Consider the following 16561-nt stretch of genomic DNA (forward strand, 5'->3'; position numbering starts at 1 on the left):
TGGGATATTGCTGACCTGCCCTTTTGACATCCTGCATACACAGAGTGTGTTTATTTTTATTTCAACATCTTCTTGAACAATTCTGTGAAAGTTTCATATTCATGCCTTTAGCCTCAGTAATAGAATTCGTAGTTGTAGTAGTAGTAGTAGCAGTATACACAGAGGGAATTTTGCTTAGTCCAACCTCCCTCTCAACTCTCCCTAAAAGTTTAAACTGAATGCTCTAAGCTGTTCCTGAGGAATTGTTCATACGTTCTTTTGGAAACCAGCATGCACATAGTGTATTTGTATTTAGTTCTACACCACTTAAACATTCCCTGAAAGTTTCACCTTAATACCCTTAGTCTCAGTAGGAGTAGTCGCAGTAGCAGTAGTAGTAATAGTGGTAACATGTACATATTGTCTTTTGGTTATTTCAATATCCCACTCATCATGCTCTGAAAGTTTTAAACTTAATACTCTAACCCGTTCCTAAGATATTGCTTATATGCACTTTTGACAACCTCCATGCTTACAGTGTGTATTGATTTAGTTTAAAGTCCTTGGAGGTCTTGTCTCAATACCATTAGCATCACTTTTAGCAGCACTAGTAGTAGTGGTATGCAATTGTTGTCTTTTGGTTAGCTCAGAATCCGCCTCAATACACCCTAAAAGGTTCAACTTAGTGCTCTAAGCCATTCCTGAGGTATTTCTTGCACGCATTTTTGACAATCTACATGGTCATAGTGTGTTTTGATTCAGTTCAACATCCCCCTAAACATTCTCTGAAAGTTTTACCTTAATATCCTTGGCTTCAGTTGTAGCAATAGTTATAGCAGTAGTTTTAGCATTAGTAGCAGTATGCAAATAGCACCTTTTAATTTTATTCAATATCCCCCTAAACATTCCCTGAAAATTTCAACTTAATTCTCTAAACAGCTCCCGAGACATTGCTGATACATCCTTTTGAGAAGCTTTATGCTTACAGTGTGTTTCAATTTAGTTCAACTGCCACTTTAATATTTTCTTAAAATTTTTGTTTTATACACTTAGCCTTTGTAGTAGACACAATAGAAGTAGTAGCTACCACCATATTACTCTACGAGGCTGTTACGGCCCCAGTGAGGGAAGCCCCGCTTAATACGATAATGAAAACTATAATCTATCTTTTTTATGGGCTATCGTTATTAACCTGTAACAGCGCGGCCATGTATATTGGCGTAAGAAAAATAATACTCTGATATTCTCTATTTCCCCGGGAAATATCTTCAACCTAAGCTGAATCAGTCAGCTCTGACAAACTTTCCCAACCTGTCTTGGGTTAAGAAATAATCCCTCGTGTAATAAGAAAGAAAACTCACTTTAATTGTAAGACCACATTCAAGACAAAAGCTGACTACGTCAAAACCTGTAAACAAGTATTAAGAAAACCGTGGCTGAAGAGACCCGCCAATCAAGGAAAAATGACGCTACTCATTAAGGGAAACATTATTCAATTCACCAAACATCCGAGGGATAAGATGATTCATCCGTCACTCTAGCGAACTGCTGAAATTTTATGGAATTTAGCTTGGTCTGACTTGGCCATGGAATGACATGCAATACAAACTATCAGATGGAAATGCAATGCAATCAACAGAGCAATGGAAAAGGGAAAAAATAAATATGCATGAAAGGAGAAAGGACATTCATTATCTGCTATCTTTTGGATGTCTTCTTTGACATCCAACACGTCCCCATTCAGATAAATGGATCAACATATGAATTGAAATAAAACTTCCCGTTTAGCATAGTTCAAAAGTACTTTTGGGGAAAGATATAGAGGCTCGCAGAAGTGATTGTGACCAAAGGTTTGGGGTAGAAATCTCAAGGAAACACGAAGTAGCATCTTCTGGGCTCCACCTCAAGGGACAGCCTTGTAAAGCACAAGTATCGATACCAATTGAGGACTTCGAGAAGAGATTTCCCCCACGTTTAGGGACAAGTGTCTCCGAAAGTTGATAGGAAAGATCTACAACCTCTTCCAAGGCTCGTCCAACCTGATTAAACCCTCAATTCCACAAATACTGCCTGACTTCTTTAATACCTGGTGTGAATGTTCCGATTCTATCTCACGGTTATTCTATAGAGGGAAGACCTCTTCCCCTTTAAGCTCACAATTGCGGGCTAACAAAAATGAGCCTCTTAAATATCGTCGTCCATCACTGCAGATTGAATTTTTAAGTTATATATTTTTTTTTTCTTGCCTTTCCTTACTTTCTAAGTAGGAACAAACAAGTAATCTTCAAGTAGGAAGTGAACAGTTTTCAAATTATGCTCTATCCTCGAACTCTTTTTTCTCTTCTACTTTTTCAGTTAAAGTAAATAAATTATCTTCATTTGGGAATTGCATTCCAACATTTGGTTTCTCATATTGAAGCTTCATAGCATAAATTATGCATTAATTGAACTGTTGTTTTGACTTTCAGTTCTTTCTTTCAGTTTCCTTTGCTTTTGCTGATGAAATAGGTAAATTGTTATTGAGCGGAACCTTAACTCCTTACATTTAATTTCTCATACTGAACTCCTTGCTCTCGAACTTATTGAGGAAAGCACACACTCTAAAATTTGTTTCAGCCAAGTGTGGCCCACTAGAAGCCTTATTCCTAAATTCTGAGGTTGGTAATTCTCAATTCTCGAACTCGATTTTTTTGCCTCTATAATCTCGGCTCATCTTGGCAACACAAGGCGTAAAACCTATCATTTTCTGACACAAGATGATAGAGAAAACCACGGATTACTTTTCGAACTGGAATATCAGGCGTTTCACTTTTTTTGACAGGGTGGGTTTGCCTTCCCCGAAGATTAGGTAGGAGGCTTACCTTTACTGTTTTCCTATGGATAGTACCATCTTTCTTTGAAATTTTTAGTCAACCCAAGCTGACGGGTGTTGATGTTTATCTCCATAGAAACCTAGTGATCTGACCGCATTTAAAATAGGTGTGCTATTTCTTTACCTCCTAATTTCCAGATGTCCTTATTCTTATTCGGATATCCCGTTTCAAAAAAAAAAAAAAAAAAAATGATTCTGACATTCGAATGAATGACTCCGACTTTGAGACCATTTTTGGAATTTTTGCACCAGTGCTTGCAAATACCGGATTGAAATTATTCAAGTATAAACACATAAACATCTAACCTATTCCTCTAGTCGTCTGAGAGGTCTTGACCTTATATCTCTCCTAGCAAGTTCAGAAATGAGTATTGCTTACAAAATGATATTAAACTGATGCCCTGGGTTTTCAGGGAATATGGCTATACCAAATAATAAATACTACAATATATTTAAATATCCACGTAATAAGCGGTGATAATTGATTCAATTTGCCTCAAAACAGCTCTCCGAAGTCAAAAACATAAATACAATTAGAGAAAACACGAAAGTAAACTGATCCAAAGACTTGGATAGTATATCTACTTTCTTATACTTCAAACAGGGCTAACTACCCTGCTAAGTAAAACTTCACATCTGCACCCGATATATTATTTCCCTCAATATAGTACATTCTTATATCAATACCTAGCTAAGCGACTTTTGGAGATAGGACTGCTTGTAAGTTTTGCTAGATTAATTGTAGGAATGTATAGTTCAGTAGGCCTAGTTGTTAGAATAATAGGTAAGGTATCCGGGAGAATTTGGTCGTGAATAGGTTTAAAACAGGGATGCCACTGTCACCGATTTTGTACAAGGCGTGCATTAACGATATAGTTGATTCCTTCCAGGAGATTAAATAAAAAAACAAGCTTTTTTAACGGAAAGTAAGGAGCGACATTAAAACTTAAAACGAACAGAAATTACTCCGTATGTGAAAGGGGCTTTTCCTCCTCAACGTCCCGCTCTTTACGCTAAAGTTTGACCCTTTCTCTTAACTGTTCTTTTTAAAACAGTAAGAAACTTTAGCGTAAAGAGCCGGACGTTGAGGAGGAAAAGCCCCTTTCATATACGGAGTAATTTCTGTTCGTTTTAAGTTTTAATGTCGCTCCTTACTTTCCGTTAAAAAAGCTTGTTTTTGTATTTAATTTCTGGACGTTTTTGAATTAATGCATGTTTTGATCTTGGCTCTCCGCACATAAATAATTAAAACGAAATTTGCATATTAATTAATTACAATTAATCGGAAGATTTTGAGAAAAAAGAAGCGAGGGAGGAGGCCTAGTTGCCCTCCAAGTTTTTGATTACTTAAAAAAGCAACTAGAACTTTTAATTTTTTACAAACGTTTTTATTGGTAAAAAATATACGTAACTTACGAATTAACTTATGTAACAAACTTCTATATTCGTATGTTTTTATTACGTATATGAGGGGGTTCAACCCTCTTCGATACCTCGCTCTTTACACTAAAGCTTAGATTTTGTCCCAATTCCTTAAGAATGACCTCTGAATCACAAAGGCCGTAGAATAAATAGTTGAAATTACTAAAAATACTTTAGCGTAAAGAATGAGGTATAACGAGGAGGTAAACCCCTCATATGCGTAATAATTTTTGTTCAATTTAAGTTTTAATGCTGCTCCTTACTTTCAGTAGAAAAAACTTTTCATATTTATTTTTTCATTGTTTTTTCAAATAAAGTTAGAAAATCCTGCGCCCCCTTCATTGAAATTCTCTTCCCCCATTAGAAGTCTCTCCATGGAAATATCCTCCCACGTAACCCCCCTCAAATCTCCCCCCTAAACCAAAAAATCCCCCTGAAAACGTCTGTGCACTTCCCAATAACCATTACTATATGTAAACACAGGTCAAAGTTTGTAACTTGCAGCCCCTCCCACGGGGACTGCGGGGGAGTAAGTCGTCCCTAAAGACATAGTTATTAGGTTTTTCAACTATGATGAATAAAATGGCTATCTCAGAATTTTGATCTGTTGACTTTGGGGGGAAAATGAGCCTGGGAGGGGGCTTAGGTGCCCTCCAATTTTTTCGCTCACTTAAAAAGGGAACTAGAACTTTTAATTTCCGTTAGAATGAGCCCTCTCGCAAGATTTTAGGACCACTCAGTCGATACGATTACCCCTGTGAAAAAAAAAACAAACAAATAAACACGCATTCGTGACCTGTCTTCTGGCAAAAATTGCGAAATTCCACATTTTTGTAGATAGGACCCTGAAACTTCCACAACAAGGTTCTCTGATACGCTGAATCTGATGGTGTGACTTATAAGATTGTATGACTTTTAGGGGGTGTTCCCCCTATTTTCTAAAATGAGGCAAATTTTCTCGGGCTCGTAACTTTTGATGGGTATAACTGATCTTGATGAAATTTGTATATTTAAAATCAGAATTAAAATGCGATTCTTTTGATGTAACTATTCGTATCAAAATTCCATTTTTTAGAGTTTCGGTTACTATTGAGCCGGGTCGCTCGTTACTACAGTTCGTTACCACGAACTATTTGACAAGCGCTCTGGAAGTACTGATAAGTGTTTCAAAAATATGTATGCTTTTGTTTGCTGATGATATTACGCCTGTAGCACAATCAGCAAAAGACATGCAAACATTATTAAACATAATGGAGGAATATTTGGATATGAAAGCATTAGAATTAAACAAGAAGAAAACAGTAAATGTAGCTTTTAAGAAAGTTGGAAAATTAAGGGAAAATGATCAATTTAGATATAAATGTGATTTTATAGAGATTAAAAAAGAATTCGTGTATTTCGGGGTTTAAGTTTTTTTTGGAATGGTGAATATGCACAGGAGGTTAAGCAAAGAGTACAAAAAGAATATATAAAGAATATAAGGAAAATTTAGGTATCTTTATCTTAAGAATGGTGATCGGATCTTAATGAAACTTGTTAAATAGAAAGATCTTATGTCTTAAATGCTCCATTTTCAATTCGAATTGGATCCGGGGACATATGGGGGGAGGTAGGGGAGAAACAGAAATTTTCGAAACGCTGAGAGTGGAGAGATCAGGACCGCTCTCTCTTTTTTTTGGGGGGGGGGTCAGTGCTTTTGCGAGTTCGGTGCTACTGGACGTTCTAGGACGATAAAAATTGATTGGTGTGTCAGGGACCTGCACAAATTGACTTGATAAAGTCGTTTTTCCCGATTCGACCGACTGAGGGACTGAAGGGATATGAAAAATTTAAAAAATTGAGGTATTTTCAATGTACGAATGGATGATCGGATCTGAATGAATTTTGATATTTAGAATCCTTATTTTAAATCCTGGTCAGTATTAAGCCTCTGATTTTTCTTTTAAATCAATCTATTGACTTATAGAATTTTGCTAGAGGTCATGCCATATGAGCCCTTGGCTTCTCCGACCTCGTCCACAAGTGCCATATGTGCTATTAGCTCTTGTTAGTGGTTTTATCATTTTTATTTTCTGTTTTGTTTGCTGTTTTTTTCCTATGGTCCGATGTTTTTTTTTGGAAATACATACATACAAACATATCTATAACCAGGCAGATTATATAAAAAAGGGAAGGCCACCCCCCCCTTCCAAAAAAAATTGCGTCCAATGGTCCGTAAGTAGTCTTTCAAATTAGCTCTTATCTAAAGCGATAATAATATTCAATCAATTTCTGAAATTTTCCACCCACCTGTGAAAGAAGACAGTATTTCCGTAATATTGTGCTTTTGTTGTAATACTGTCTCTTTGATAATGTTTTAACTACCGATTATTTATGCGCACAAAAGCTGACAAGTTTTCTTTGATGTAATATTCTAAAGAAGTGGCTAGGCCACAAATCTCCAAACAAAAAATGTTTTTCAAATTCTTGGGTGTTCTAGTAGAGTTTATAGGTTATATTATAGGGATTATAACCTAGATTTTGCCCAAATCTCTGGAAAAGGTGGATTGGAATTCTTGCAACAATGTTACCCTAGCTGCAACCAATATCACTGTAGCTGTCACCAACACTGACGTAACAAACTGTTACGACCCTGGTGAAGGAAGCCCCGCTTAATACGAGAATAAAAACTCGCCTAAATCTATCTTTTTAATGGCTATCGCCATTAGGCTGCTCCTGCCCGGCCATATATATATATATATATATATATATATATATATATATATATATATATATATATATATATGTAAGAAAACTAATACTCTGATATACTCACTCCCTCAAAGAAATATCTTCAACCGAAGCTGAAGCAATCCGCTCTGACAAACTTTTCCATTCTGTCTCGGGTTAAGGAATTACTCGCATAATAAAAAAGAGAACTTACTTTTAATTGCCATTCTACAAGCTATACAAAAGCTGAACAAGCTCAAATTTTCTATAACTCAATATTAAGAAAACTGTGACCAAGAGAGAAGACTAGCCAATCAAGAAACATAACGCTACTCGTTTGGGAAAACATTATACTGTACCTTCTGTATTCAACTCACCCAAAATCCAGAGAATAAAATGAGTCATACTTGACTACCGAAGCACAGAATTTTTAATGAATTTAGCTAAGAATTTCTATTTAATTAGCAGAATTGAGGGGGCTGAGATCCAGGTATTTTTAGTGAGTTTTGGAAAGGGGGAAAAGAAAATATACAAAAGGAGGAAGTGCATTTATTTGGTAATAAAATGAATGTCTTCTATGACATTCAAAAAAGTGTTTTTATTCATGTATAGATCGATTCTAAGACGTATTAGAACCGGATAATGCTAGACTGTCGTTTTACGCACTTGGATGTACTTTTTCCTTCTTTCGATTTTAGGTTATACTTCTGACTCGGAACTATATTCGTTAGAGCAAAAAAAACCATCTCTTCACCACGGGACATCGACTCCAGATTTGTCAACATCTTCAAAATGTCAAACAGGAGGCTGGATGGTAGTTGGCAAAGAGGGCGAAATAGAATCACTCCGAATTCCTTTACATTATGTAAATCAGTATAGTCTAGAAGTTGCAAGAGAATTGTTCCATTGTGAACCTAGTACCTATAAAAAGTCTATTGATGTGCTGGAATGGATCATACGAGAATCGGGATGTGTCAATTACGTTAATTATCGTTATTTAGTACAGTGTTGCCGTGTATTTGGTGGAAGCCTGTATTGCAAGATCCACAACAAAGAAGAAAAAGGAAATGAAAAAACCTCGTCTCGGAAGGTCGCGCAGTAGTGGTTACGAACCTGATGAAAGTGACGATGAGGATTTTTTAAAGAGCAATCAACTAGTGCCTCTCCGAATTATTGACTTTTTGTACTCTCTTTATGAACAGATATGCAGAATAGGCAAAGTTGATTATGAAATCTGGGGAAAAGGGTTTATGTCCCGTTCTTCAAGGCTTTGCTAGGCTCTGTTGTGATAGCTCTAAGGATGTAAGAACTAAAGCAATCACGTATCTGCAGAGAGCACTTCTGATGATAGAAGAACTGAAGGCTAATCAGTGGGAATCCTGTTTCAATTGTGTTCTTTTCCCTCTTTTAGAAACAACTACTTGATAATAAGGGACATAAATATGTTGGGATAGATGAAACGAGAATGCGTGCCTCTGCATTGCTTTCAAAAGTTTTTCTCCAACATCTACAGCTGCTAGTTGTTCTACCAACTTTTACTGCCCTTTGGCTAATGATTCTTGAATCCATGGAGAAATATTCCAAAACCGAGAGTGATTTACTTGCTGATGCTATTCCAGAATCAATGAAAAATATGCTTTTAGTCATGGAAACTGCGGGGGTTTTCAAACGAAATGGTGATCAATTTTCAAATGTTACCTGGGACAAAATTGAAACTTTTCTGCCAGGCTTGAAAGATGAACTGACGAGGTCGAAGCAGCCTTCTGCTCGCACTGTTCAGCATGTAGTCAAGTCGGATTCTCTTGAAGCTTGCGTTTCTGATCTTACAGAGTCATGTGTCCAAGAATCAAATCAAAGTAGCGTACTTAGTGGTCCTTCTTGTATTGCATTAGAAAGCACTGCTTTTTCTCCTTTAGAAACTAGTCAACAGACAATTCCAGAAGATGTCTTACGAAGTCAAAGCCCTCTTTTGCTTTCTGACTATTTCCAAGGGGCAAGTCCTATACGGATTCTCCCCGTTCAACGTGACTTGTTTATCACAGACAGCTCAATGTTTGCCCGAAGTACTTCTGTATCGTCTTGCGCGGAACAACTTGTCTCACCTATGTTGATGAACTTAACCAAGGAAAAGTTATCTCTTATTCCATGTGCTTCTGATTTATCCCAAGTTAGAGACCCTGTGGGTGCCTGAAAGTGTTCCTTCAGTAATGGTGATTTCTCGGGACAAATGGAATTATTAAATCCCGTAAGTATAACCTTTTTATTATGTTAAATCCTCTCCCTATCTCCATTACTCCTTCCCTTTTCTTCTCTCTCTTCCGCTCTCTTCCTCTCTATCTCCCTCATCCTTCATCGCTCCTCCCCCGCTCTCTCTCTCTCTCTCTCTCTCTCTCCTCTCTCTCTCTCTCTCTCCTCTCTCTCTCTCTCTCTCTCCTCTCTCTCTCTCTCTCTCTCTCTCCTCTCTCTCTCTCCTCTCTCTCTCTCTCTCTCTCTCTCTCTCTCTCTCTCTCTCTCTCTCTCTCTCTCTCTCTCTCTCTCTCTCTCTCTCTCTCTCTCTCTCTTCTCTCTTCTCTCTCCTCTCTCTCTCTCTCTCTCTCTCTCTCTCTCTCTCTCTCTCTCTCTCTCCTCCTCTCCTCTCTCTCTCTCCTCTCTCTCTCTCCTCTCTCTCTCTCTCTCTCTCTCTTTCTCTCTCTCTCTCTCTTTCTCTCTCTTTCTCTCTTCTTTTTCTCTTTCTTTCATATTCTAAAAAAAACCTAACTAAAACCTTATAAATTTCATGGATGTTCCCAAAATACCATTCAAAAAACAAATGGAGTGCTATAGTAATATTATACCATTAAAAAAAAAAAAAACAAAATGAAGATTTCTTTAATAACATATTATTCCAGAAAAGAATTTAGCCTGAATCGATATAAAGCCTTGTAATAAGTCAAACTTAATTATAAATGATATTATTGTAGATGTTAAACCAATGTGAAAACAAGAACAAATTGAAATAAATAATAAATTTAAATTTTAAACGAAAAGAAATTGCCACCAACAAGAAAAAGACTACTGCCACCATAAACCCTCTAAAGGCTAGAGTGTCATTTGCGCTTTGCTGAAAACAAACTATGTTTTAAACAGTTTTTTTATAACTATTATATTCTGTTTATAACTATTCTCTTTTATAATCATTTAATGATTCGTCAATTCTATAAACTTCTTCAACAAACTATACATAGATTGCTTTATAAATAACATATATTTGTTATGAATTTTTTATCTAAGGGTCAATTGCTGTACCTTTGAATGAAATAGAATCAAAAGAAAAAGTAAAAAAAAGTAGAATAAAATAATGTGTTATTTTGAAAGAGTAAATTAAACTAAGAATCATAAAAGTAACTATTCGAAGTATTTTTTTAAGTGTTTGTGTTTTTTACCAATTAAAAAGATACTATTTGAAATACGTGTCATATTCAATAAAGCACATTTGGCAATAGACTATGGCAGTGTTGGTGGGTATAATACGTCCACGTTTAATTGTTGGCTTTTACTATGATTAAATAAAAGAAAACAAGTTTTTTAACTGAAAGTAAGGAGCGACATTAAAACTTAAAACGAACAGAAATTACTCCATGTATGAAAGGGGCTGTTCCCTCCTCAACACCCCGCTCTTTACTCTTAAATTTGACTCTTTCTCTCAATTCTACTTTATAAAACAGTTAATAACTTAACAGTAATACGTTGTAAAACGTTATAAAAGTTATAAAACAGTAATAACGCACCCATGATCGATCTTCGGGCAAAAATACTAAGTGTGATGGTGTGATTTTCGTTAAGATCCTATAACTTTTAGGGGGTGTTTCCCCCTATTTTTCAAAACAAGACAAATTTTCTCAGGCTCGTAACTTTTGATGAGTAAGACTAAATTTAATGAAACTTATATATTTAAAATCAGCATAAAAATCTGATTCTTTTGATGCATCTATTAGCATCAAAATTCCGTTTTTAGAGTTTCGTTTACTATTGAGCCGTGTCGCTCCTTGCTACAGTTCGTTACCACGAACTGTTTGGACTATGACTATCAGTTTTTTTTTTTTCTTGCTGTTGTAATTGTTATTTTTGGAGTTATGCCGAATAAAATGCACTGTTTGAACTGTGAATCGCTATCAATAAATCCAAACGGCATTCTAGTCTGGGGGAGGAGGTATAAAGAGAGTGGTAGTTCCGACGAAGCAGAACGCAGTTAAGAACAAAACATTATGAGCTTCCCCTTACTCAAAGATCTTTCTTATATTTAAATCCAAATCCAACCACTAGATGATGATTGCTTCAAAATATTACTCATTAAGAGTAACACCACTATGTCCAGGTAGGTTTTGGGCTCGTGCAGGGTGTCATTAACACAGGCATTTATAACACGCATGCCATTACGATAGACATTACAGACAACACCTTATATTTGGGGCAGTTCTACTTTACATTTTAAATGGACTCCATAAAAAAAAAACATGTTTCGTAGTTTATTCTGTTATATTAAAATGAAAGTACAAAATTTTTACGTATTCTCCGTTTTGAATTTTAACAAATAGGGTTTTCTATCTATTACGATAATTTATTTTGTTTAATGGTTGAATATTAAAGGCTAAGATTTTTTTCTTTTATCTATTTATTTTTTAATTCTTCCAAAAGAAAATTAAACCTCCCAATGTATAACTTTTGGAATATTGTACATGCCTGCTCAATAAACCCCGTAGAGTTAGCCAAAGGATGTCTGCGAGGTTGCAAAGGACACATTTATAGAGCAGAGAATGATGTTCTTTATATGCCCATTTCCCCACCCTTTTCTAAAGGTCAAACCCCTATGCACATGTGGTTCTTTAGCCAATTATATTTGTCGATTATGCAAGTAAATTGTATTGTTTTATTTATATATACTCATCTTGTTTTTACTCTTTCTTCAATTTTTTCCCTAGTACATTTTTTTCCTTTCTCCTAGGAGCTTGAAAGTGTTTCGAAGGGCAATGACTCGGGAAGCCTCTGAATTCTGCTGTGGTTGTCGAGTTGTGATTTTTTTTTTTTTTTTTTTTTTTGTTTCATTTTTTTATGAGATATTGGAAATAAATTTATTTTAACGGTGCTAGTTTCCTTACTTAGTTACTCTAAGTTTTCTTCTTCTTTTTTCTTTTTTTTTCTTTGGTCTCAATTTTAAGTAGTTTTTGTTGTATACAACCATGTAGAAGGGCGACATTAAAGTTAAAAAAAAGAAGTTTTAAGAAATGTAAAGTCAATATTAAACTTAGGATCGAAAAAAATAAGAACCTACATTAATTCAAACTCAAAACGATCAGAAATTACTAATAAAGAATAAATGAAATCCAAAACGAAGAAAAATTAAATGTATACAACCATGTAGAAGGGCGACATTTAAGTTAAAAAAAAAAGAAGTTTTAAGAAATGTAAAGTCAATATTAAACTTAGGATCGAAAAAAATAAGAACCTACATTAATTTAAAACGATCAGAAATTATTATTAAAGAATAAATGAAATCCAAAACGAAGAAAAATTAAATGTATAATCATAGCAAAAGAGCATACAACAGGTACCAATATAAATGAATAAATATATCTTAAAATGATTAAGGCTTAAATTCAATATGCAAATCAAGCTTAAAAAAAAAAAAATGCTACTAATGTATAAATGAAACCCAGAACGAACAGCAATTAGATAAACAATCATAGCAAACAAATATACATAAGGTACTAATATAAATGATTAAATGAATCTTAGAATGATTGAAACTTAAACTAAATGTGCAGATAAAGCTTGAAACGAACAAAAATCACTAAAAAAAAGAGTTTGGGTACTGCCTCCTTCTCTTACTGTAAAAGTCTTAAATTTACTGCGTTATTTGTGCTTTATTGAAAACTATGCGTGTCCTGAACAGTCTTAGAAAGTACAAATAAAAACAAATTGAATATTCGATATATAATGATATTAATTGTTGAATGATCATCAGTTTAAGATTTTTTTTTTATTTATTTATTTTCATTTTCAATACTGTAATAACTGGAAAAGAAAATGTTTTTAATATTATTCGTTTTCAGTTAAGCGGCAATGACGCTTTAGGGTTTAGACTTTTACAGTTAGGCAAGGAGGCAGTATCCAAACCTTTGTTTGTAATGAAACTATATCAAGTTTATACGCTATAGCGTATATATTTTTTATACGCTATTGCGTTGCATCTGATTTCTGAGACCACACAGGCTAATCATGACAAAATGAAAATTGCAAAGAAGAGAGAAACGAGGATAACAACAGCCAGTGAAAAACAGAAGAAAACTATTCAAATATTTCGGTTGAGACCTCCGCACCGTCGTCTTATGTGCAGAATAATAAAAAACATACAATAGGTCCAAAGGACAACATAATAGTCCACCGATAATAGTCAAAAGGACAATAAAAAAAAAAAAAACCTCGAAACAAACACTGAAGCTAAAAATGGACTCTTTCTGGGCAACGATAAAAGGATAACTGAATAAAAAATGTAATACCGAATGTCATTTCAGAGTTTTATCTTAGAAATGTCCAGAAAAAATGGAATTTTGAAACGTCATTCAGGACTGTAGTTCTTATTCAGTTACACTTCCATCGTTGCTCTGAAATGGTGCTGTTTTAGTTTCAGTGCTTGTTTTGGGTTTGGTTTTTATATTGTCCTTTGGAATTTTATCTGTATTCTGCACTGAGGATGGTTGAACGGAGGTTTTGACCGAAAGATTTGCATAATTTTCTTCTGTTTTCTACTGGCTGTTATTACCCTCGTTTCTCTCTTCTTAGCAATTTTTTCCCTTTGTTCTTTTAATTCTTAAACTTTTTGTATAATTTAGCCTATTTTTGAAGTCATTTTTGAAGTTGTCCTCACTCTCCCCTAGAAATAATTTTTTGCGGATTAGCTTGGCTTCAACATATTTGTGTTGCGAGAGCAACACTTTGGTTTTGTCCCGTTTTTTTTTTTTTTTTTTTTTTCTATGCCGCCGATCTCGGCTTATTCCTGGAAACTGGTAAGGGGTCTACCTGTGCGGTTCTTATGGAAAGTGGGGACCTCAGGGCCGGATTGATGACTATGGCATTACATTTTGGAAAACTCCGCAGAACTCTTACCTGCGGCCAAAAAGGATGGTTTTTGCTTGTCCACGAGCCAGAGACTATGGTGTGCGAAGTGAAGTGGAGTTATATAGCCTATGTCAGAGAGGAGTATCTGAAGTTGTGCAGCCAAGCTTTCGTTTCATCAAACCTTGTTTCTGCTTTCGAGTGGAAAGCTCCGTTCTAGCAGGCAGGCACCACTTTCAAATTGAAGATGGACTAAAATCTATAAGTGTTAAATATATGCGGCAGTTACCCGGCCCCACAGCCAATATATCTTCTTTGAGCGATAAATAGAAAAATTTACAGAAGCAAAAAAGCGGCATTTCCCCTTGGGTCCGAAAGTGCTGCCGTGATTTTCGCTGGGTTTATCATTTGTTTTTTCGGACTTGGGATTGAGGTAGAGAAATGTTATCAGATGTACCTCTTAAACTTTAAAAGTTCTGTCATTGCTAAAGAAATTGGAGCTTATCCTTTGCTCCTTTCTAAGTGGTGACGTTAAAAAGTTGGCCTGCGGCAAAAAATATCAACTTTTGAACTAAGACAGATAGAATTTTTTTTACGGTAATCGATAGCTCTTGATGAGCTGATCAAAGTATGTCATCAATTTTTTGGTACAAAAATTCCTTCATGAGATATACTAGTTTGAAAGTTTCAAGGGTACTTCAGTAGGGTACACACTGAAACCAAAAATAAGCCGATATTAATTGTTAGACAAGTAGAGGACTTGTAAGCAACAGTCGGCTGTTAGACCATAATCATCTTCGGCAATAAGGGGCTTACAACTTTGGCTAGTTGGTGTACTTATTATTTGTTTCCGGTGTATTTGATGGTAAGACCAATTTGGTTCCAGTGGTAAGACATCCAGGGGACTTATAAGTAACAATCGTCTGTTAGGCTACAATCATCTTCAGTGAAGAGGGGTTTGTAACTTTTGCTTGTTGGTGTACCCATACTCACTGTAACATAGAATTAAGTGTTTACGCAACGGGTACAAACGATAGCGTGAAACAATGAGGCAGTTTTGTAATAATTAATAGAGTTTCATCTGTGATATTTTGATCCTGAAAAGTTACGGATAGTTATATAATACCAATTAGATTATATAAGATATTATTCCAAGTCTTGATCTGAAAAGGAAAAAGTTCAACAGGCTGCAAAGTCAATTTAGTTCCTTCTTACGATACTATTTTTTTTTGGTATAATTGCTCGTGATGAGCTGACCAAAGTATGTTATCCATTTTTTGGTACAAAAATTCCTTCATGAGATATACCAGTTTAAGAATTTCAAGGGGTTGACAACTTCAGTAGTAAGGTATACACTGAAACCAAAAATAGGCCGATACCAATTGTGAGATATGTAGGGGACTTGTAAGGAAAGGTCAGATGTTAGCTTATAATCATCTTAGGCAATGAGGGTTTTGCAAATTTTGCTATTTGGTGTACCTATTATTTGTTTCCAGTGTATTTGATGGTAAGACCGAGTGGGTTCCGGTGGTAAGACATGTAGGGGACTTGTAAGTAACAATCGTCTGTTAGGTTACAATCATCTTCAGTGAAGAGGGGCTCGTAACTTTCGATAGTTGGTGTAGCCTACCCATACTCACTGTAACCTAGAATTAAATGTTTATGCAACGGGTACAAACGATAACGTAAAACAACGAGGCAGTTTCGTAATAATTAATAGAGTGTCATCTATGGTATTTTGATCCTGAAAAGCTACGGATAGCTTTATAATACCAACTAGATCATATAAGATACCATTTCAAGTTTTCATCCGTCACGATGTCTGCGATTGATAAGGATAACCTTCAACTGGCTGCAAAGTCAATTTAGTCCCTTCTTTCGGTATCTTCGATAGCTCGTGTTGAGCTGATAAAAAATATATTATAGTAGTTTCTTCATAATTAATAGTGTCAATTATGGTATTTTGATCTTGAAAAGTTACAGATAGCTTTATATTACCAACTGGATTATATAAGATATTGTTCTAAGCTTTCATCCGTCACGATATCTACGATTGAGAAGTTTAAAGTTTAACTGGCTGTAAAGTCAATTTTGTCCCTTCTTTCGATATTCTTTTGTTATTGTTGTTTTTTTTTCCACGCCTAGGAATAGCCTTTGATCATGTGATTACTGATCGCGTTCTTCTTTGAACATAACGTCTTAAAAGCTTCAATAGGCTGACATCTTCAGCGTTTAACCGATAACAAAGAGACAAAACCAAAGCGTTGCTCTCACAACACTTTCGCGACCAGACCGTATCAAGGACCAGACCAGATTAAATTAGAAATAGTCACTTCCCCGGTTCGACCATCTGGGGGGGGGGGCAACCGAACAAGATAGCTGAGAAGAATTTTATTTGCCGATAAAACAAATGATTGTTGTTCTAAAATGTGGCTTGCTGGTCTAGTGGTATGATCGAAATCGTGAAAATTGAGGTATGTTTATCTC

The 16561-nt window shown here is 35.5% G+C and overlaps 1 protein-coding gene, 1 long non-coding RNA gene and 1 pseudogene across 2 annotated transcripts in view; all 3 read left to right on the forward strand.

Moving 5' to 3' along the window:
• Positions 1 to 8084, forward strand: part of LOC136032028 (Golgi-specific brefeldin A-resistance guanine nucleotide exchange factor 1-like) — a gene marked incomplete in the record, with an annotated part of 78359 nt that extends 70275 nt beyond the window's left edge. The window contains 1 exon segment of the mRNA XM_065712114.1: positions 7681 to 8084. Within this exon segment, the coding sequence (XP_065568186.1) occupies positions 7681 to 8084 (404 nt within the window).
• A 125-nt stretch (positions 8085 to 8209) lies between these two features.
• On the forward strand, positions 8210 to 9113 carry LOC136032430 (Golgi-specific brefeldin A-resistance guanine nucleotide exchange factor 1-like; annotated as a pseudogene).
• Positions 9114 to 9117: 4 nt separating this feature from the next.
• LOC136032029 (uncharacterized) lies at positions 9118 to 12104 on the forward strand. Its single transcript, XR_010618627.1, has 2 exons — positions 9118 to 9227; positions 11964 to 12104. It is a non-coding gene; the product is annotated as an uncharacterized LOC136032029 (long non-coding RNA).
• The last annotated feature ends 4457 nt before the right edge of the window (positions 12105 to 16561 follow it).

Source organism: Artemia franciscana, chromosome 10, assembly GCF_032884065.1.
Source record: "Artemia franciscana chromosome 10, ASM3288406v1, whole genome shotgun sequence".
Lineage (NCBI taxonomy): Eukaryota > Metazoa > Arthropoda > Branchiopoda > Anostraca > Artemiidae > Artemia > Artemia franciscana.